The following is a 24,562-nucleotide window of genomic DNA, read 5'->3' on the forward strand; positions in this document are numbered from 1 at the left end:
GACTTCAACAAAACTGCAGAGCCGACGTAGTTTACACCGTCTGCACCTCTGCGTGTGTGCGAGTGTGTGTGTGTTTGTGTGTGAGCTCTGCTCTCTGTCAATTTTCAGAGAGGACAGATAAGTCTGCGCCACGGCGCTCTCAGGTACCAGTTTCAACGTTTAGCGGTAAAAAAGGGGGCAAATTTACTGGTCACACATGTGCGACTGGATGTAAAATTCAGTCGCACACTCTCAAATGTTGGTTGCAAAATGCGACCATTTGGTCGCAGATCTGGAGCCCTGAGTAGGATAGACACAAATCAACAGTTAATATTACAGGTTTGAAGTAATAAGGTTACTATTACTTTGCGGAACATTTGCTTAAAGTGATGGTTCGGAGTAATTTCACCCTAGGGTCCTTTGCACCATGACCTCGAGCCAAACACCGCCCCAGAAGCTTTTTTCACCTGGGTCTAACATTGGGAGAGTTAGCGTAGAGTAGCGTTATCAGCTGAATAGCTTAGCGCAGGGGCTAATGGACCCACGTTTGTATCTCGTAAATGACCCCACTTGTTGATACTTTTGCCAAAGCATTGGAGGAAAACTAGGTCAGAAAGGAGTTTATTTCCTCCGTAGTTCCCCCACGTGGGATCTGCCTCCGTGATTGGTGCATACACACACAGACATAATAATCATTAATAAGAACAAACACAGAAACACAGACAAATATATACAACAAGCAAAGTAGCAAAGTACCTCAAACTAAACATACTTAAATAAAAGTCAAATTACAGATTTTAGAAACTACTTTAAAATACAAAGTACACAAAAATACCTAGATAATGACAGTAAGGTGAGTAGTGTGATTACTCTATAAGCCAGTAGTTTCCTCTGAGTAGAGTAATCAGTAAGATGAGTAATCTGATACTGTGTAACACATACCTGCAAACTTGTCGAAAATCGCCGTTTTGAATGGGCAAATGTCATCCACTTAGCTAGTTAACACTACACTCAACAGCAGGTAACGTTAGCCTACCGTTAGCTAGTTAACACTACACTCAACAGCAGGTAACGTTAGCCTACCGTTAGCTAGTTAACACTACACTCAACAGCAGGTAACGTTAGCCTACCGTTAGCTAGCAGCTGGAGTAAACACGGTTAAAATGCTGACAGCTAAATGGTGTAAAAGTGTGTCTGTATTTCACTAGAGGATTCCAACAACAAACAACACATATGTTGCGTTCACTTGAAATTCGCCTCGCCAGCCTTATGCTGCATTCAAAGTTGTTGTAAAATACTCTTTTCCCAACCAGTGGTTGTTTTTGTCGTTTAACAGGAATTTACTGGTGAAATAAGTTATTGTTATAAGTTATTCAGTGTGCCGATGTGCTGCAATAGCAGCAATTGGCAGAATGACTATTAGCCTGCATACTTATTCCGCCACATTTTTGTCCCACTACTAGTCATGAAGTGTTGCCAACACATGCACACAAATACATCAAAACGTGTGTAATGACCGGGAATGGTGTGCTATGACTTTTCTAAGAGATTTGCCACACGGTATTCACGATATCGGCAAAGAAAATGCAGTGAAATTTCCCAAATACTTTAATGGGAAGTCTTCGGGAAATCACTTAACATCGCTCAAAACAACGCCTCTTTGGGGCCATACTGTATTACCATACGTTAATGTAGTCAAAAAATAATTAAAGGTTTAAACCGAAGATAAGACTTTGGCCTTTATTGGGCTGAATGGGCATTCGTATATCAAGCATGGTTTCTACCAAATCACAGTTTATGTATCGTCCAGTTTTGTATCGTCCAGACTGTTTCTGATTTCCCAGTGTGTGTGTTTATGGGGACAGAATGTTGAAAGTCAGAGGGGAGGACAGAGGGGGGACCTGCAGTACGATTCTCTGAAATCTTTCCAAACAAATTGCTCTCTCCCCTACAGTTTTCACTCTTCATACATCATGGTTGGTCAAAATGTAGGAAATGTTGTGCCGGTCACAGACATGTAACTACGGAATCCACCAGACCTAAACTTTTGGCTCTGTTCTGACCAACTGCCGATAGAAACAATGGAAAGAAATATCTGAAGGATGCAGATGGTTCCCTGTTTGTTACCTGCTCTGTGTCACATATATTTGACACCACAATCAGAAAAACCACATCAATGTGTTCGCCAGACCTTCATCTTTCTTGTAATGATAATATTATTGCCATTTAGACCCACATTTTTGGAATTACAGAACAAACTTCAGAGGTATAATTATCATTAAATGGACATGTTTGACCCATGGAAGATTGGAGCTTTGACACACACACCTCCTGTCATGGAGACTCTTTACTGTAGGCCATATTGTCCTCTCTTTACAGGACATGTCAAACAGCAGATTTACTGTTAGCTTGTGTTATTCGGATGTGCACCAAGTAGTAGGCACACTGTCAAAATTTCCTTCGGAATTTTCTAGTTGTTATTGCATTTTTTATAAATCATTTAAAGTTTGAGCCTGTGGCCTTAGCAATAAACAAGCCAACTGTCATTTTGGGCTCCTTTTTTATTTTTTAGATCAACTATTATATATATATATATATATATATAAGTATCATTTTAGCACCGGGAAAATGTTGTATTTCCCTTTTTTCCTTCTGTGGGGGTGATGGGTGATGTGTCACCTTTTTCAGCCCTTCTGAGTTTGCAGGTATGGTAACACAGTGAGAGTGGGTGTGTTTCCTCTGGCAGATCATCACCGCTCCACCATCACGCGCTGTCGCTTCGACCCCCAGAGCCAGCGCGTGGCCTCGGTGTCTGCAGACCGCAGCATCAAACTGTGGGACCTGCTGGCTCACAAAACCACCGTCAACATAGACAGGTAGGACACACACACACACACACACACACACACACACACACACACACTGGAGACTAGAGCTGTCCTCCTAAAGAATCTGTTAGCCGACTAAAGAAATGCATCAAAGTTGTGCTAATTCAGCTCTGTTTAGTTCTGGTGTTGAGACGGCAGCAAGACGAGTTCTTAGGGACCGTCTACAAACTACAACACCGAAAAGAGATACAACAAAAGTATTTATTAATTTAATGATTAAATAAGGGAGTGTCTCCAAACTTACCTCAATTATAACTGGTCTTCTACTAGTTGTACCACAGCACTTACTTTAAAAAAATAATCATATGCCTATTTTTGAAAAATATTTTTGTTGTATCTCTTTTTGGTGTTGTAGTTTGTAGACGGTCCCTTACTGCCGTCTCAACACCAGAACTAAACAGAGCTGAATTAAAACAACTTTGATGCATTTCTTTCCCATCTCCTGCAGTCAGATTCACTGTGTTCACTCAGAAGGAATCCCTTCACATGGGTAGGCTCTTGTAATGACGTCTCCAACATGTTAAGAGGCTGAAAGCACGTTTAAAACCTGCCCTGTTTCAGCCTCCTGGGTGCTAACGCTAGCAGGAGGATAACAAACAACAGAGCTACGGGTTGAAATCCACCGGAATTCTCCTTTAAGATTTGTAAAAAAAACGAGAAAATGCCCTTAGAACTCAGACTGTTTCTAACAACTACTCCTCACAGTTTTTAATTGTGTCTTTACTGTCTTCCTGTGTTGTTTTGTCTCTTTCTGTTCCCCAGTAACCACAGCAACGTGGTCTCTGACTGCTGCTTCACCACCAGCGGGTACTTCCTGTGCACGGCGTCGTGGGATAAGAGTTTAAAGCTGTGGGACCTGCAGGCCGGAGGGTTCAGGTCTCAGGGCGGGACGCCGCTGCAGAGAGGCCACCAAGGCAGCGTGAGTTCCTGCAGCTTCTCTGCTGACGGTAAGTCCTCGGAGGTCTTAGACAGGTTTTAAAAAGGTCTCTCCAAGGTCTCTCATAAGGTTGTCACACACTTAGAAAGAGTAAGATCCTTTTATTAAACATAGAAACACCCGCAAACTGTGTTCACTAAATCTACCAGACTCAGTTTTAAAGATCTGTCCATTAAATAAACTAATCAATTAAATCTTATGAGTTAGAGCTGTAGCAATTGTGTGCGAGTTACATCTTTTGAAAAATATTTTTTATGTTTTATGAATCCCAGAATACATCTTTTTGTGTGTGTGTGTGTGTGTGTAGTAACACAGGTATGCAGCCTATAAAGTAAACCACGCCTCTTTATTATCCTAAAACATTGAATATTTTTCTTAAATGAACATTAAACTGACAGTAGAACATGTATCCTCATCAATAAAAACAAACCACCAATAATCACTTATATAATTACAATTATGCAAATCTAAACAAAATCAACAGTCATACCCAAAACTTAACATGTCTACACTGATATTACTAATAGGAGCAACAAAAGTTCTGCTAATCAGAGCTACAAATACATAACAATACCAAGTCCAAACCAAACTGTTGTTGATCAAAATAAATCCTATTAAAGCCAGTAAAATAGATCATATGAGGATTGAGAGACAAGTTCAAATAAAGGAAGTAAATGCACATTTCAAATGTTCTCTCCACTCTCTCCCCTTTCTGTCATTTAAGAGTCTACTCTGGGCCCCCTCCCAAACATTTAGGATCACTCACTTTAAGAGTGATGCATTCTGGGAATGTTGCCAGTTTATCAGGTAAACAATATCAAAATAACAAATCAGAAACACCATGAACACTTCCCCCCTCCATCATCACCACCACCCAGACACACAGACACACACACACACACACACACACACACTCACAGACACACACTCAGACAAACACAGACACACACACATACACACACGCACACACACGCATACACACACACACAGACAGACACACACAGTAACTACAATATTCCAGATCATTCAACAAAAAGACAAACGAAATAAACATATGTATAAGTATTTTCTTAGGAGCCTCCAGAAAGTTCAGCTACTTTCTCCATTTTCTAGTAGAAACATCCAACAGTTTAAATGACAGCTTTTCAAACACCCCCATCCTATCATCTCACAAGCCCACTCCTGGATAAACTCTCTTTTATGCTTTAGAACTAAATAATAATTATTCTTTAGGACATAACAGCACCAGGACACTCCCATATTTCATCATCGGAAATATAAGAGGTAGATCGGATTTGATCTGTGCCAGTCAAATAAGGGTTGTGGCAGTCATTGGTAGTGGTCTCTTCAGTATTTTGGATGAAATTCATTCCTCCATCCTCTTCAAATAATCTGTCTGTCTATCATTAGACTAGTCTGACCCAGCTTCTTATGTGTAAAATCTAAATTAAACTCAGAATGTTAACACATCTCCACCCAAAGCTGAAAACCAGTCGGCTACATTCTGCAGATTTTCATTCTGGATCAAAACAACAACAACAACTAAACCCTGCAGATCCTGTTTGGGTCTGATCATAACATTTAAGCTTTTTAGTCATCCTTGGAAATTAAAAAACAACATTTTTAATTAACATCCCAGTTCCTGCAGCACATTTACACCAAAGCAGCTCAGCTGTAGTTTCTCATTCTGGGCTTTGGAAATATTTTGTGTCTCAAACAACAACCAAGGAATGTTTTCCATCAGGTCATTTACTAAAACATATCAAATCTTATTTTATCTTATTTGAATGGTCTCATCTGTCCACCTTCTCTCCTCTCTCCACCTTCTCTGAGTTCTCTGAACCTCACAGAGAAATCTCAGCTGGACAGATTTTGATTTCTGCAGTTTTAGCATCACCAGCCGGTCCGATACAGAAATAAGGGAAGAGTTTCTCAGTGAAAGTGTCTCTGTGAGTGTAGATGTGAGTCTTGTCTTCAGCGTTGTAGAAGGACACCTCCCCCCCCTCATAATCCAGCTGGACTCTGATCCTCTGGAGACTCTTCTTCACTGTGACACTCTTACCAGATACATCACTGTATTTTCCGCTGCCATGTGATAAACACCAGTTTCCATATTTTGGTAAAGCATATATTTCTCCCTTCCTGTCAGCTGACTCTTTGGCTAAACCCACATTCCAGTCAGGATGATCTCACACCTCCACCTCCCAGCTGTGTTTCCCTGAGCTGAAACCCTCAGAGCCCAAAACATCTGGATACCTGCTGTATCTCTCTGGATTGTCTGGAAGCTTCTGGTCTGTGTCTCCACATCTCACACTGGTCAGATCATCAGACAGATAGAGACGGGGGTTTGCAGTGTTTGGGTCCAGAATGAGGGGACAGAAGTGGACCTTGTCCTTCATCTTCTCCCAGACTCTGAAGGACAGGTTGCCCAGATGTTTGGCCACATCTGTCAGTGCTCCTGAGAGCAGCTGTGGATCTGACAGCGAGCACTGGACTCTGGCTCTGCTCTGAGAGGCTTTATAACTGCTGAGGAACGCCACGCTGTCTTTCTGCAGGTCTGCTTCCACAGCAGAGATGCTGTCTGACAGAGAGGAGATCTGCTCCTGAATCCTCTTCATCTCTCTGCTGACAGTCTTCCCCCTCTGCTGCTCTTCCTCCCTCAGAGCTGCCAGTCTGGACTCCTCTTCCTCTTTCAGGAACTGGTGCAGCTTGTTGAACTCAGCTCTGATCTGCCTCTCTGTAGACAGCAGCTGCTTCTTGGAGTGTTGATTTATTTCATCGTATGTTTCCTCCACTCGTCTGTGTTTGTCTCTCTTGTCCTGCAGAGACTGTAAGTCAGATTTCAGCTGCTCCTTCAGATCTCTGACTGCTTGTTCTACAGGAACCACCGTGTGACCGTGGTGGAGAGAAAACTCACAGACAGGACACACAGCTCTATCTTCATCCTTACAGAACAATTTAGGCTCTTCTTGGTGTTTACTACACACCACCTCCACCTTCTTCTCTCCTTTTACTGTCTCAGATGATCCAGATTTCTGTCTCCCAGCAAAGTTGTCAGCCAGTTCCTTTAATGGAAAGTTCACCCGTATATTATCTTTTGATGATTTTCTTTTACAAATGGGACAGTTTTTGTTGTTAGCTTGTTCCCAGAATGTGTGCAGGCAGCTTGAACAGAAGCTGTGGTGGCAGCTCAGAGACACAGGATCTCTGAAAGTCTCTGAACACACATGGCAGTTCAGGTAACTTTCTAAAAGATCAGTTTTCTCAGCCATCTGTCTTTGTCTCTAAATGTCTCTCAAAAACAAGACTCACCGAGTTCCTGTCCCTTCTCTTGACTGCTTCAAATCTTCCCGTCGTGTGTTTTCCAGCAGAGATCTCACACCCTGTAATGGTGTCTCAGCTCCGTTCAGTAATGTCAAAGTCTTCTGTCCTTTCCCCTCACCTGTCCCCAGGTGAATTATCGGCAGGATCGTTCACCATCAGTTGATGTATCTACAGGAAGAGAAAGGTGTAGTTCAGTTTAAGATGATAATCTGATCAATATCTAGAAATAAAACACAGTGTTAAACTATCATTATTGATGGTACACGAGACTAAGATCTGTTTATACGATATTGTGTTTATACACAGCTCTTTACAGCAAATCATAGCAGCTGTGTATAAAATAAGAGATTACAGGAGACATACACACACACACACACACACACACACACAAATTTACATATATACACAGAAACAAGCACACACACACTCATTCTCACAGAAACACACACACCCATACAGAAACAAACACACACACAATGTTTTCCTCTTGATTAAGAACACATTTCAAACATTGTTTCAAAACTAAAATGTAGAATATGCAGCCTGTAACAAAGCGCATGCTTGGAGTCACTAAATAAAGAATAGAAAGTTCATAAAATACCACAAACAAGGAGAGGACTGTAGAGTTATAGTCTACAGAGGACACTTATTTTCATAACAATCAAGTACCAAAAACAGGAGGACACGCTGTTGGATGATGTCCTCCTCTCTTATGTCCAATGCCTAACTAATCTTTATCTCTCTCTCTCCCTGGTTGAAGCCTGAAAATATTGTAAACAAATTAATACCATAACTAATTCCACTGGTGGGACTGTTGAGCTCTGTTTCAGACTGATACCTCCTGTTCAGGCTGGTCCTCATCCTCAACACGGGCCTTTTTCAGTCACTGAAAATACTTTTCAATACTCATCTGGATTTAAGCAGCAAACATTCAGTGTAAGAGTAAAAATGACATATCATTATGTATAATAAGTTTATTTGATTCACAGCTGCTACATATAGTGTTTTGACCTTGACAACCCAACTGCAATCGCTTGTTTGCTAAGAGTCGAGACTCCAACATTAACACACTGACAACATTGTATTCAGAATATAAAATATGTTTATATGTGTACTTTTCAATGTGTGATTGTGTAAACGAGTTCATGAGATAGATACCAACCTTTCGTGAACTTGTGAATTTCGCCAGCCATCTTCTCTCCTTGATGGAGACAGACGCTGACTGCACGGTGGGCTCGATGGTGTTTTAAGCCTCCAACGTCGCCTTACAGGCACTAACCCTCACCTTAACCATTGAAACATAACCACTGCCGCGCTTCCTGGAAGGCGACGTTGGGGGCTAAAAACACCAAACACCGCACGGTCGGAGGAGCTGTGTGTGTTTGTGTGTGTGTGTGTGTGTGTGTTACACAAGTGACCGAGAGACGGAGGAGGGCAGCGAAAGGAAATGCAGCTGAACGTGTTTTAAATAGCGTTTAAAAAAATATATATTAATAACGAAATGCAATGTGCGGCGGCCGGTGTTGATAGTGCGGCGCATTGCCACACATTAGTCTATGTGGGAAACGCTACTTGGAAAAATCCATAGTTGAATTTAAAAAAGAAAAAGGACACTGAAAAAGCAAAGATGAAATGTAAAATGATAATTTGAAAATGTAAAGTAATGCATTGTAAAAAGTCAAATTTAAAATGCAAAGCTTAAATATAAATGCTTAAACTGAAATCTTTTAAATCTTCTATTGATTGAAAATCTCAATGGATATAAGAAAACAGAAACATCAAATATGAAACTCAAAATGTGAAATGGAAAATCTTAACTGGAAATATTTAAATTAAAATCTCTAATAGAAAAAATAAATTATTTTATTTTAGCCTTTGTACTTTACAATTTTCAATTTTATCTTTTGAATTTTACATTTGGCAATTGAAATGGTATTTCAAAAGTGTATGTAAATGAGGAGGCGTGGCCCAAAGGCTGATGTGAGGGTCTGAAATGAAAGGGGTGCAGAGGCAAAAAGTTCAAAGGCTAAAATAAATTTATTTCTTCTTTTCTGTTTCAGATTTTTATTTAAATATGTCCATTTAAGCTTTTCCATTTCACATGTTGAGCTTCATATTTGATGTTTCTCTTTTCTTATTTCCATTGAGATTTTCAATTAATAAAAAGATTTAAAAGATTTCAGTTTAAGCATTTATATTTAAGCTTTGGAAATTTAAATTTGACTTTTTACATTGCACTTTACATTTTTAAATGATCATTTTATATTTCATTTTGCTTTTTCAATTTCCTTTTTCTTTTTTTAAATTCAATTATGGCATGATTTCCTAGTAGCGTAGGAAAATAATATTTTTAATTTGATCTTGCTTAATTTTCTCTTTGGACTTTCAATTTGAACTATGAATAAATATATCCTCCATATTGGGTAGCCAACCCAGTTCTCTCCCGGAGTTAGAGGAAGAAATTACAGCTAGGATAGAGGATAGCTTTATGCAGAGCATGAGCATTGCAATTGGACAATTCCTGAATTGCGTAAGTAAACCTTGTGAGTCAGAGATACTGTAACAGCTAGCAGATCTGAGATAAGAGAAGTGAGACTGAGACAGTCTGGGCTTCTCTTGTTCCTGTCCTCAGGGTTTCACTGACAGCTCGGTGTTCAGACTCACAGACCGTTGAGAACAAGTTCTCATTTGCAACGGCAAGGCCAAGAAAAGCATAAGCATGCAGGACAACATACAGTTTAACATTCAATACAATACAAAAATACAGAATACAAAAGGCTACATGACGTACAGATTAAGTAGGTATTACAAAGCCCGGGAAAAGTGAGGTGTAAAAATATATATATATATTTCTTGAAGCTGCACTTTCATATGGCTCTTTGTAGTTTCACTTATTTAAAGCTAATGTACTTGCACTTACTACTTGTTGTCTGGAGTTTGAACCTTGAAAGAAGTTGAAAGCACTTAATTGTAAGTCGCTTTGGATAAAAGCGTCAGCTAAATGACGTGATGTAAAGTTATGTAAAAGTAAGGCAATGGATATGCAAAGGTGATTTGGTAATAACACAGTAAACATGAATAGACAGTCTATATTAATGCTGAAATGTAGTGAAGAGTCATTATACAGTTAGTGCAGATTGTGGTCTAGGTAGTGATGTAGATCAGTAGATGTAAAAGAAATTGTGTGACAACAATGGTGGGGGGAACAGTTGAGCATACAAGGGCAGATAAATAGTGCAAAAGAGCATAAACAGATATGCATACACATAGACACAGATGCATACATACACACAATTTTTTTTTCTTTTCCATCTATCTTCTTCGTTTCCGTCTATCTATATCAAACCGTATAATAACCCATCCAAACTAGACTTAAGGGCGTTTTCACACATACCTCGTTTGGTCCGGACTTTCAGACTTTTTAGTTTGATCCGAACCAAAATTACAGGTGTGAAACCTCCCCCGGACCACTGTCCGGATCAAAAGACCAAATTTTGGTCCGATAAAAAGAGGTGGTCTCGGTCTGGAACCAAACTGAACCATGGTCCGGTTCGTTTATAGTGTGAAAGCATTTTTTGGATGGTTCGGACTTTTCAGTCAGTATACAATACTTAAACCTTGAGTCCTTTTTGTATCCATTGAACATATTCATTTTAAATAGTCTCTTAAAATTACTCATTGTTGTACATGATTTCATCTCTTCACTGCAGCTGTTCCGTAAATTAACTCCTTTGGTTGTGATGCAGTGACATTCAGGGACGTGCAGAGACATTTGGAGGGGGTTTTGCTCTAAACTGGAAAAAGGCAAAGACTTCAAACTGTCTCCAAAAGAAATGTTATAATTTTGAATAAGTTCTATTATGTACCTTAAATTCAGAATACTATTGTCCGCGGCATGTATCTTTCTCCTTATCACCCTTTTACTGACATGGCCCTTTTTATAGGAACACTCACAACCCACATTATGTAGCCTCTTCCTCCCTCTCTGGTCTGGAACCTTGCGGTAGGACCTCATCTTAAATAGAATTATTAGAATCAGAATAAAGTAGCTTGCAGTATACTTTACTTTTCACTGCTAAAGAACGCACTAAGACAACCGAACACTAGTGCAGCCAGTTAACTCTTCATAGACTGTGGCTACACTCAATGATTCTGGTTGAGATAACTATTATGATTTGGCACCAAAAATTATACATACATTTACATAGTGTGTATATATATATATATATATATATATATATATATATAAACAACAATTAAAACATGACTACAGCTATTAAAAAATATTTTACTTAATCCCCAGTTTCTCAAATGCTCTGTGAACTGTAGCTATTGGGGTTAACCCCATACATAAAATAATAACTAATTCATAAGGCTATGCACAGCACAGATACAATATACCGTGCATTTATTCTGGGGCGATACTTTTCCTCAATGCCAACAATTCCCCGCCGACCAAAGAGAAGAATAGTATATTCCAACTTCCTTCCCTACCAGGTAAGAGGAAGATACATCCTTGATAGATTAATGTATTTTAAGTAATGAATTGCTTTTGTTTCAACTGTGTTAACTATATTACCTGTAAGTGTTGCCATGTTAATTTCATTTCGTGGTAGAGAGCTGAAGGTTATTAACGTTAGAGATGGGAATTGAAGGATTTAGGAAATAAGTAGCATAAATAAGCTAGCGCTAGCTCATTTTAGCATTCCAACGTTAGCTAAAAGGCTAGCTTTATATATTTTTAATTCATTAATGGCTTTTGTTTAAACTGTTATAGATTGTCTATGAGTGTTGCCATTTTAATTGCATTGCGGTAGAGAGCTGAAGGTTATTAACTAGCTAATAAGGTAACGTGATTTACATGAATACTCTAACGTTAGCTCTAACGTTAGCTGCTGAAAGGCTATCTTGACAGGTCCGATGCGATCCGTCGGAACTGGTCATGTCGTGTCCGGTTGGATCTATTTAAGCAATCGTTTATCCTTATTTTGCGTACTTTCGATAATGCTGTAAAGTGTTGTAAACATAGTTTTAGCCTACGTTACCTCTGACATTATGTGTATTCGTGAACTGTAACGTTAGAGCTTTGTAATAGTGAGCTCAAATAGCAAACGTTACTGTCCCTTATTTTGCTAATATTCATGCAGTTTACATGTTGAGTATGACTAAATACAAATTTCAAGGTTATCTTTTCTTTTTTTCATTTTGATACACTTCTGTATTTTTTATGTGAGAAATTCATGCTTGCTGCAAGATAAATAACCATGTTTTGTTTTTATTTTCCTCTTTGACAGCTCCTGTTACCAACCACCCTTATCCCTATTACATCCACCTCTACAGTACCTCCTTTATTAATAAACCAACGGCTCTTTTAAGAGCCACTCCTAATATTTTCGACACACACACACACACACACACACACACACACACACACACACACACACACACACACACAGACATTTTCTCTCTCTCTCTGTCTCTCTCTCTGTCTCTCGCTCACTCTCTCTGTCTTGCGCTTCCGCCAGCGCTGTGATCTCCTCCGGAAGGCCTACTGTCTTCAAGTAAGTATTGTCATTCTATTCCTTCTTTTGTATTTCACATTACTGTCTTACTGACCAAAAAACACAGTGCATGAACATTTGAACGTGCCTATGGCATTCTTTTTTTCTGACAATGTTTTTGTCTCACTTATACAACATAGTATTGTTGAAATGGCTGATCAGCAAGACGACTGGGAAGCAGAAGATGCTATTTTCCTTGCTGATATGCTTGTGGCTCAAGAAAAAGTAAGACTGTAATCTTGCCAGTGTGGGAATTAGAGAATTATATTTGTATAACGGTATTTCAGTGTTGTCATACAATGCTATATTTCTGCCATCCAAGGAAAAGAAAGCCAAGGGCGAAGCAGACTCTGCTACAGGCAGTAGTTTTCAGGTCCGATGGGTGGAAAGAAATGCTGAAGGAAGTCCACTGCTAAAAAGAAGCAGAAGTGGAGAGACACAAAATCGTGGTTCAGCTACAGGTAGTCTTCCAAGATTATTTCTAATTACCCACCTCAAGAATTGGAATTAACCTTCATTAGATCCAATATGTAGTTTGGTATTTTTTATCTAAGCCCTATGTAATTACATTTTGTTTTTGTTGTTTCCTTTTATAACATTGACCACAAAAATAGGGGGTGTTTCTTTTATTTTCGGATATTAATAGGGTTTCTGTTTCCTATTTTTGATATTTTTTTCCTTTTAAGTATGTTAAACTGTGCCATTAGAAAACCATAAGGTGGATCTGTTATGTATGTTTTGACTTCATCTATTTTGAAATGTATATTTTAAACTAGGACTATAAATGCATTCTGCAATGTTAATTTTAATGTCAACTTCTGCTAAACTAATCCAAAGATGTGAAATGTAAGTGAAGCAGTCCTGGTCAGGTTCATATTATATTGAATGTAGCTAATATTGATTTACATGTAACATTTCCACATTATAGCCTGAAGTCACCAAACAAACATTGTATTTTTATGCCTATTACAGCCTGTTTCTATCTATCTTTTTAGTTTCCGTGGTTCCCAGTGAGGACTCTATTCCTTTTGAGTCAGCTGAGGAGGTTCTCACAGTGACCCAATCAGACTCCTCTCAACAGTTATTTGGTAAGATGAAACCCTACTATAATTAAGCAAGTTAGTAAAAAGCATGAAATGGATGTTTGTTTTATTTGACCTGCTTTTCAGAGACTGAGATGAACAAACTGCAGGACATTCTGCAGATCTCAGAAGATATTCCAGATGCAAGTGGGCATCCTTCCACCTCCACATCATGGGGCTTGCGCCAATCTGCAACCATTCCTCAGGAGAGGACGCTGGCGCTGGTTATTCGCCGCTTCTCCGTCTGCTATTCTCTTGTGTTTGTTTGTGTTCGCTGTACCCCCTACCTCTGGACAGCCTCTGTACCTCTGGACAGCCTCTGTACCTCTGGACAGTCTCTCAGCTGGTTCCCTAAGCCGCCTGGGCTCCTTGACCGGACTCTTGCATCGTCGGTTAGCTGCTAGCTGGCTGCCCCCGTTCACCAAACGTGTGGTGGCTAATCCTAGCTGCTACAGCGGCTAACCCGATTGCTGACCTCCTTCTCATAGGCAACCTCCATCAGATGTGAGCCGCAACCAAGACTAGACATTCCTCTCCTCCTGTCATACCGTGGATCATTCTGGCACTCACCTCATTCATCCACCTCTGTGCTCCTAGCCCACGGCTAACCGCTATCACGGAGCTCTCAGTCCCTCCGCTCGACATCATGATCAAATATTCAACTCTGCAACTGGTCCAACTTGTCAACTACTCCATTGCATCCTGCATCCCAGTCATCAGACAGCTTGGACTTCTACGTCGACCCCGTTACATCCACAGAAGCTCTCGCCGCAAGTTTGTTTTCTGCCAACACGGACAATCAATTCCATCCATCTGGTCACCTGCACGCTCCGTCGCACCTGTCCAACGTCATCAGAATGCTTCACCCACTCGTTCACATAGGGCTGAACGCACCGTCAGGCTACACAGAAAACCCGGACCGGACTACAGTGCTTTCCCCACTTCACATACACTTGATCATAATCTCCAATCATTTGCTAATCGGCTCACTATCCCCCCTCAACTGCAATACCCCCACACCCCACCGACCACACGCACTGCTAACCGGGACAACCTCAGATCTCTCCAGCCTGCCTCCATCCCACCACCCTCTCACCATGCCAACTTTGCCCTCCTCAACACCCGATCGCTCAACAATAAAGCCCCTGCCCCCCATGAACTAATCCTCGACAACACTCTGGACTTCCTTCTGCTCACCAAAACCTGGCAACAACCCAATGACTTCTTCTCCCTCAACCAAGCATCCCCCCCTGGCTACAACTACATCGGCAAATCCCGCCCCTCGCGCCGTGGAGGTGGCCTCGCCGTCATTTTCAATCAGAACTTCCGGATCACAGAACTCACCCTCCCCTCAGTATCATCGTTTGAATATCTCGCATTCAAAGCGCTTTCCTCCATGACAGTCATCCTCATTTACCGGCCACCTAAACCAAATCCCTCCTTCCTCTCTGATTTTACTGAACTCCTCACACTAGCCTCATCTCTCTCTCCACGTCTGCTGCTACTCAGTGACTTAAACATCCACATTGACTCCCCCACCTGCAAGCTCTCATCAGAATTCAACATTTTACTGGATAACTTCTCTCTCACCCAACATGTCACATTCCCCACCCATGAAAAAGGAGACATCCTCGACCTGGTCTGCTCCACCAACCAACCAGTGCTCGACCTCCATCCATGCCTCTTTCCCCTCTCTGATCACAAACTGATACGGTTCACCATCCCTTCTCCAACCCCACGCCACCGCCTCCTCAGAGAAATCACCTTCCGCAACCTCAAATCTATCAATCCCCACCATCTCTGTGACCTGCTCTCCACCACTCTTCACCTGGACTCAACCCTCACCTCACCTGATGACCTCACAGACCACCTCAACTCCACCTTGTCTACCTCCCTCAACACCCTGGCCCCCCTCAAAACAAAAACCGTTACTTTTAACACCTCTTCACCCTGGTACACACCTGCACTCCGGAAAATGAAACAAACTGGCCGCCAACTTGAACGTCTGACAAAGAAATCATCCCTCACAGTCCATCATGAAGCCTATAAATCCCATCTCACCGCCTACAAAGATGCCCTCATTGCTGCCAAATCTGCCTACCTCTCCACCATCCTCACCAACCCCTGCCAAAACCCCAGAACCCTCTTCTCCACAATGAACAACCTCATCAAGCCTCGGACCAACAGCCTCCTTACCTCTACTCCGGATCTCTGCAACTCATTCCTCCACTTTTTTACTGACAAAATCAATCTCATTTACAAATCTTTATCCCCTGTATCTGACCTCCCAGGATCTACTCCAGCACCTACCTTGGACCCTCCTCTCCCCATCCCTCCAGACCCCTCCTCCACACTGCCTCCTCTCCCAGTTTGACCCAGTCACTCCTCCTGAAATCTCCAAACTCATCAGCTCTTCCAAACCCACTACCTGCTCCCTTGACCCCCTCCCTACTCCACTCCTGAAGTCCTGCCTCCCGGTCCTATGCCCCTACCTCACTAACCTCTTCAACTCCTCACTGTCCCTTGGAACTGTCCCCTCTGCTTTCAAAACTGCTGCTGTCACCCCAATCCTTAAAAAACCTGGTCTGCATCCCTCCTCTCTCAACAACTACCGCCCAATATCCAACCTCCCCTTTCTGTCTCAAACCATGGAACGCATAGTCGCCTCACAACTACAAACCCATCTTCATGCCAATAACCTATTCGAACCTCTCCAATCTGGTTTTCGCCCCCTCCACAGCACAGAAACCGCTCTCCTCAAAGTCCTCAACGACCTCCTCACCTCTGCTGACACCGGTTCCCTCAACATCCTCATCCTCCTCGACCTGAGTGCAGCCTTCGATACTATGAGCCATAACATCCTGCTCACCAGACTCAAAGACCTCGGTATCGAAGGTACTGAACTCAGCTGGCTCCACTCCTACCTATCCAACAGATCCCATTTCATCTCTCTCCACAACCACACCTCTGCCACAGCCACAGTCACTCTAGGTGTTCCCCAAGGCTCCGTACTTGGCCCCCTCCTCTTCATCATCTACATCCTCCCTCTTGGTCAGATACTCTGCCACTTCAACCTGGACTTCCACTGCTATGCTGATGACACCCAGATCTACCTCAGCACCAAATCCCCCCACAATCCTCCCCTCTCCCACATCAACTCCTGTCTGTCAGCTATTAAAACCTGGATGCAACACAACTTCCTCAAACTCAACAGCAACAAATAGAATTCCTTCTGATCGGCTCCAAATCCACACTTAGCAAAACCAATAACCCCACTCTCACCATCGACGGCACCATTGTCTCCCCATCTCCCCAGGCCCGCAACCTTGGCGTTATCTTTGATTCCACCCTCTCCCTTGAGCCTAACATCCGTCAAGTCATTAAAACCTCCTTCTTTCACCTCCGCAACATCGCCAAAATCAGACCCTCTCTCACACCCCCCGCTGCTGAAAGACTCATTCACGCCTTCATCTCCTCCCGACTGGACTATTGCAACTCACTTCTCCTCGGCATCAGCTCTACCAACCGACTCCAACTGGTCCAGAACTCAGCCGCCCGCCTCATTACCCGCTCCAAATCCTGGCACCACATCACTCCAGTCCTAAAACAACTCCACTGGCTTCCTATTTCCCACCGGATTACCTACAAAATCCTGGTCCTCACCTACAAAGCCCTCCACCATCTGGCCCCCTCATACCTCACTGACCTCCTCTCCCCCTACCAACCCTCACAGTCCCTCAGATCCACCTCAGCCGGTCTCCTCTCCATCCAAAAGTCCAAACTCCGCAGTTTTGGGGACAGAGCCTTCTCCAGAGCAGCTCCCAGGCTCCGGAACTCCCTCCCCCAAGAGATCCGCACCTCTGAGTCCCTCACCATCTTCCAGTCCCGCCTCTTCAACTCTGCTTTCCCATAGCCACCCTGCCCCCCCTCCCTTTTTCATCTGAATCTTGTTTTGTTTTGCTCGTTTTGTTTTGTTATGTTTTTATAATCTACCCTGCCCTGTAAAGCGACTTTGAGTCCATGAAAAGCGCTATATAAATTCAATTTATTATTATTATTATTATTAAGATGAGTGGCAGAAAGCGAGGTCTCATCATCTGAGCTGCTTGCTGTCCTGCAACGTGGTTCCAGAGAAGAACTGCAGCCACTGCACATCTCCTGCCATCATTTGATGCAGAGAATGCATGCCAGAGGAGTGGCTGTGTACGGAGTGTGACATACACATCCACAAAAAACACACACTCCATAACAGGGAGTCCTGCATTGGGGGAATTTAAGCCCATAGAGCCAACAGTGTGCTGCGTAAAGCAAAATGGCAGATATACACTGGTCAATCAAGGTAGTGCTTTGATCTTTTTGATAAAGTGGTTGAAGTTGTGTCCTTGTTTTTATTAAAATTTTAATTTAATAATAATAAATTGCAAATAATTGTTTAAAGCTTCTCACTATTTATTGAACTTCTCTCTTTCAGTAAGTCTTTTGCCTACAGTGATGCCTGTCCAGTTGTGCACGTGTGATCCTGCAACCATAACAGAATCAGCTGGTAGAGCAATAATTATGGTTTGCATAAATGGTATGAACTATGGCTTTTTATTTATTTATTTTTTCTTTTCTTTTCCAGAGTTATTTTCAGGACATAACTATGCATTAAATGTACTACCTTTTTCTTTTTATAGGTCGGTATGATTTGCACTTGCCAAACTTGTCTTGCAAATTATGTCTGGCACAGTGGACACCTGACATGAGCGACCTCATACGCAGTGGGTACTGGCCAGCATCTGTGAATGCTGACACATTGTTTTCAATAGATGTCTTTACTTCATTTTAAGAGTTGAAAACTGTGGCTCCAAGTTTGTTGCGTCAGGCTTTTTTGCGGATGTTGGAGAAGAGGACCTGTCAATTTGGAAGGGTAAAATCAGCGTGGATAATAGTTGCCTCAAGTAAAAATATTTTATAACTATTTAATTTGACTTTTTACTAATTTACTTGCAAATGTATAGGCTGGCAAAATCCACGGAGACGTATTCCAAAGGAGTTATTTGGAGTACACATTCTGCCAGTACCATTGTGAGAATATGGCCAGTGTAGAGCACTTCACCCGCCCAGCATGTACACCCAACATGATAGCTCTTTGCGCAGATGGCAACAGAAAGCAGTACCGATTTCGACAGTCAAAAGGGTTAGTTGTTTTACACTTAGTCAAATGAACTGAACAAATAATGTCTTACACTGAACAAGATCTTTTTTCTTATTTTATTTAGGTCAGAGCAACCATATTTTGACGGTACTTTCATCGCCAAGGACGCTGAAGTACAGCATTTTGGTGAGGAGATCAGGAGTAAAATGAAAATTGTTAGTTAAATATTTAAATATTGTTTTTGCAATGTATGGCTTAAAACTTGAAATGTAGGATTTTCCATTACAAATTAGTTATTTCTTCCCTCAAGACCAGATGGTGTCAGCTTAAATGGAACAGACTAGTATCTCCCAACCACCAATTTAAGCAATATGTTGCATCTCATCCAAGTAATTTGGGGTTTGAAATTGGGTATGTGTGGTGACATCCAAAGTGGCTAGATTTTGGTAATAGGTAGTGAGTTATTGTTTGCTAAACTGAAGATAGGAAAGTGAAAGATGCATTTTCTGAAGCTCCTTGAGCCCTGACTAAACCTCCAGTTGTATTTTGAAAGTAAATATTTAATGTCTCCAATCATTAAAGAGATGCTCTTTGTTGTAATGTAACCTGACTCCATGGTCCTGATGGATTAAGTAATTACATAGGATATTTTTTTTGTTTTTGTTATAAGCATAACTATTTTGTCAAACTATTTTGTCATGCAGACTGCCGGCAGAGGAATCTGTGGAGCCAGTCAGTGGTCTGCTGCATGGGAGACAGCCAGAAGAGCTAGTAAACTGGATGAAGAGAGCATTGAGGTGGTTGTTTGCCGACACGGAGTGCTATTGAAGGCCCTCAACATGTATACGGGGGAAATATTTGCTTATCCGCTGTTCCTGCAAAAGGAGCTTCAGGCAGCCACAAATGGACAGTTCTTTTGCACGGATATTGCTTGCAAGTATTGGCCCTACCTTGAAAAGTTGTCGGTCTCCATGTCAGAACTCAGACCTTTACTGCAGATGAGGCCATTCCTTTCTGTCATGCATGCCAAGGCCCATTCAACAAAGTGTGAGGTACTACATGTTCTTTATCATACAAATTTAAACGGTAACTTTTATGTATAATACATATGATTATAAAATAGATGTCCACACTGATTTGTTAGATAATCTGGAGTGGCAAAAATCAAGAGGGTGCTGGTACAACTGCAGGGGAGGAGGTCGAAATGGTAAACAGCTACCTCTCTCGTGCCCTCACAACCAAGTACATGACAAAATCTGGTAAATTGATCTAATCTTTGTTTAAGATAAAACTCTAAATAATCCCCTATGATTGTTACATTTATCTGAAATTAAAGCTCAACTGTGAAAAAGTTGATTAACTGAATGACCATTAATGGGACTTTCCTCCATCACTTTATTCATTATGTTTAAAAAGCCAGGAATGACATGTTAACATTCCATGCTATTGGATGGAACCGACGGAAGCAGGAAGGCCTTCATCTTGCATTATCCAGCAGATACGTCAAGGTATTGACCAGATAACGTGAGACATGATCAGGTTTACTGACCATATTCATATAAAACCAATGTCATGTTTGACCAATGTTTCTTAGATACTGTATAGACAATATAAAGCCTTTATGATTGGTCTTACACTTTGAAGATAACATCTTAAAAATCTTGCTTTTTTTAACTGTAGACTTGTGAAAAGGCGGAGGCTGAGTCTCAGAGACTGGAAGATTTGACCAATCAACTTGGTTGCCCTGAGAACATGGTGCATCAGTGGGTTCATGATGTCAGAGAATGGGCTTCCGATGGTATAATATTTTATGGAAATCCTTTTACATAGTTTTCTAATGTATTGTGATAGTCAATTATAATATATGACTCAGACTTGTTTCCTTGCATGGCCCTGCACCTCCTGCTCCTTCCCCAGCCATTAGCTTTTGCTTGTACAATCTAAAAGATCGATCAGATTTGTTTTGTTTTTGGTTGTTTATATTGCTTTTGTATTTTAAGATTATGCAGGTACCAGATGTGATGACCAACAACCTCTTCAGGAATCAATTGAAGAAATGTTCCATGCGGTTCATCACAGAAAAGCCAGCCTTTATAATCAGACTGGTATGTTGATAACTGATCTAATATTGTCATTTATATCACTTGCAGATAACTTGTCTGGATTGTTTATTTCTGTATCTACTAGGGGTGGGAATCACCAGAGGCCTCATGATACGATATCATCATGATACTTGTGTCACGATACAATATTATTGTGATTTTAAACATATTGCAATATTCTGCGATATATTGTAATTTCTTACCTTTTTGTCCAACTTGAAATTTTTCCCAATTTCAAATGATGTCCCCAAAGGAAACTTTGTCAACATCTGTTTTATCTAAAAAGTTACTTTTCTCTGTTTGTTCATCTCACTTCAGTTTATTGCTGTAAAATGGGGATTGTCAAGCAGACAGACTGACCAACACATATATGATAAAAGATCGATACTTGCGTCTGTGTATTGATACAGTATTGCCGCGGAAAATATTGCGATACTCTGCTGTATCGATTTTTTCCCCCCACCCTTAGTATCTACAAGTCTTTAGTTTTAAAATCTATTTCTTTTGAATTTTAAAGATACTAGGGCTATTTTGTCTTTTAATTAATTTGTTTTTCTTTTTTGATTTATCAATTGTTAAATGATTTGAAGTATAAGGCTTTAACAGTATTGCATGTATCATATCTGCATACACATACTTGTGCATTATGTTTTCTCTATTTTGTAACTATAGACAGCAACAAAATCCGACAGTTGCGACGAAGGAAATTGGGGGAAGAGAAGAAAAAACTGTTTGACAAAATCAAGCTGTACAATGAGCAGGTTGCAGATGAGGAGCGCATCCTTGAGGATAAGGTGGAAAGCAGACTCTCTGTGGTGGAAGGAGAAAGTGGGGCAGACTGTCTAATATGGCTGTGGGAAGTGCACAGCAGAGGTATTGAACAATTTCTGTATGTGTGTATTGCTAGTATTTATGGGTTTTGCCTTGGAGTTGGGCCATTTTCATTACTCATTGCCAGACCATTAATCTTTCGGATTTGGGTTTGGATTTCCAGGCTAGGTTTTGCCTACACTACTTATCTTTTAACAGGTATGCTTTCTGTACAAGTCAAACTTGTGTTCAAAGGATGTTATTTTTGTGACTTCAGAATCGAGCAATATCCTTACGAAGAAGAAGATTTTTGATGTTTATATGTCAAAAATGCGGCTTCAAGAAGAAAAGATAATTTTGATGAGTGAGATGAGACCGCACTGCACCTACCTCAGAAAGCTGGCCTGGAGTCTCCGCAAAATGATGTCCGAAATGTCTTCTGGCAGGAACAGTGGTAAGAAGCCAAATTACATTTTTTATGTTCTCCTTACAGTGACATTATAAATCCCTAAGCAACTTGTGCTGCAGGTCCTGCCTATTGATTTGACTGACACCATGACCTTTTGTCAGTGGTCCTTAACCATCCAGTGCGCCGTACTTGATTGGACAGTGCAACATTAACAACAACCACTCAACTGAAATTTACATGGCCAAACCTCGTCAATTGTTTTTCAGTGCATAGACACACTATACTTTACAGGCAATGATAATATAGTGCTACAGAAGGTTCACTTTATAAAATCAAGTGGTAGTTTATAGTCACTGTTGCTAAATGATCTCTTTGTTTTGTAATTTGCTCAGTAGAGAGATACTAGTGAGGTAGGCTATGGCAAAAGGTCTGTGTGGAGCCTCTGCAGAAGTATAAATTAAGGTGTAAAATCAGCTGGGCCTAGCAACTTAGTGTTTTTTATAATTGGGGTACACAAGTCTCCATAAAGCACAGGTTATTTTTCAGAATTGAAAAAAACAGCTTCTGAAATCACTCAGTGCAGTTTCAAGGTCCCTTGATGATAACAAAATCATATTTGAATAAATGTGGCCATTCTCGCAACAGGGAAGCCTATATGACCTGGACTATCACTTTGAGGTCCTCGGGTATTACATCCTTATGGCTAAATCTAAATTATCTGTAGTTCATTCAGTAAAGTTAATGACTAGCTGAACTACACTAACTCAATTGAGGTATTGTCACACCTCTTTTTCATTTTCCTTCTAGGCAGTTTAAGTGAAGAGGGGCATCGTGGGCTTGCTGATGTGGAGGAGAAGCTCCAAGTCGTTAGCTCAAGGTACAGCCAGGCTTTAGGACCGAATGCTGCTTCTCTGCTTGAGGATGGACCCGAGGACAAACCGGAGGACGACAAAAAACATGTATATGAGAGTTCAGATGAGAGTGATTTTTGAGGCAGTGTAAACCAGTTTTTCGAAACACTAGCTTTATAGATGGAAAGGTATTGCATCGGATTTATGTATGTCAAGCGTGATATAATCTTCCCTGCAAGATCATGTATGCCCTCCAGCTCTCTCAGATCAGACACTTCCTCACATGAGGTGGCTGCTCTGTGTGCGTACTGTTTAGTTTCATACATGAAGATGTCATTATGTACAGTAACTCTTCCTATGTTTTGTGTCACGCTGTCAGCTACCTGCACGACTCTTGGTTGTAGAATTGTTATGCAAAGACTAAAATCTGTGCGCAGCATATATAATTTGCTTGTGAGCATTTTATCATGCTCGCGACGTATGACATAAATCTGACCCAATATTCAGGAAAATTTTAAAACACATACAAAAATCCAAAACCAATACAACAACAAATATGTGCTGCAAATGAAAAAATATGTCGCTAAATGCCTAATGCGGCTCTATGACTGAGCTTCTCACCCTATCTCTAAGGGAGTCGCCAGCCACCCTCCTGAGGAAACCCATTTCGGCCTCTTGTACCCTGGATCTCGTTCTTTCGGTCATGACCTCAAGCCTTCATGACCATAGGTTAGGAACAAAAACTGACTGGTAGATCGAGAGCTTTGCCTTCTGGCTCAGCTCTCTTTTCGTCACAACGGTGCGATAGATTGAATGTAATACCGCACCCGCTGCGCCGATTCTCCGACCAATCTCCCGCTCCATTGTCCCCTCACTCGCGAACAAAACCCCAAGGTACTTGAACTCCTTCACTTGGGGTAAGGACTCATTCCCTACCTGGAGAAGGCATTCCATCGGTTTCCTGCTGAGAACCATGGCCTCAGATTTAGAGGTGCTGATCCTCATCCCAACCGCTTCACTCTCGGCTGCGAACCGATCCAGTGAGTGCTGAAGGTGCCATGCCATCAGGACCACATCATCTGCAAAGAGCAGCGATGAGATCCCCAGCCCACCGAACTGCAACCCCTCCCCACCCCGACAACGCCTCGATATCCTGTCCATAAATATTACAAACAGGATTGATGACAAAGCGCAGCCCTGGCGGAGGCCAACCCTCACCTGAAACGAGTCCAGAGATTGGATGGCCCTGAGAAGAGACCCCCTCACCCCATACTCCCGCAGCACCTCCCACAGTATCTCCCGGGGGACCCGGTCATACGCCTTCTCCAAATCCACAAAACACATGTAGACCGGTTGGGCATACTCCCAGGCTCCCTCCAGGATCCTAGCGAGAGTGAAGAGCTGGTCCGTTGTTCCACGACCAGGACGGAATCCGCATTGTTCCTCCTCAACCCGAGGTTCGACTATCGGCCGAACCCTCCT

The 24,562-nt window shown here is 41.6% G+C and overlaps 1 protein-coding gene and 1 pseudogene across 1 annotated transcript in view; one reads left to right on the forward strand and one right to left on the reverse strand.

Moving 5' to 3' along the window:
* Positions 1 to 7,254, reverse strand: part of LOC114559547 (nuclear factor 7, brain-like) — a 30,028-nt pseudogene extending 22,774 nt beyond the window's left edge.
* LOC114557227 (WD repeat-containing protein 88-like) overlaps positions 1 to 24,562 on the forward strand; it is a 43,060-nt gene that overhangs the window by 6,205 nt on the left and 12,293 nt on the right. The window contains exons 6-7 of the mRNA XM_028580642.1: positions 2,726 to 2,855; positions 3,630 to 3,814. Coding sequence (XP_028436443.1) covers positions 2,726 to 2,855; positions 3,630 to 3,814 — 315 coding nt within the window. The remainder of the gene's footprint in view (positions 1 to 2,725; positions 2,856 to 3,629; positions 3,815 to 24,562) is intronic.

Source organism: Perca flavescens, chromosome 1 (genome assembly GCF_004354835.1).
Source record: "Perca flavescens isolate YP-PL-M2 chromosome 1, PFLA_1.0, whole genome shotgun sequence".
NCBI classification, from domain to species: domain Eukaryota; kingdom Metazoa; phylum Chordata; class Actinopteri; order Perciformes; family Percidae; genus Perca; species Perca flavescens.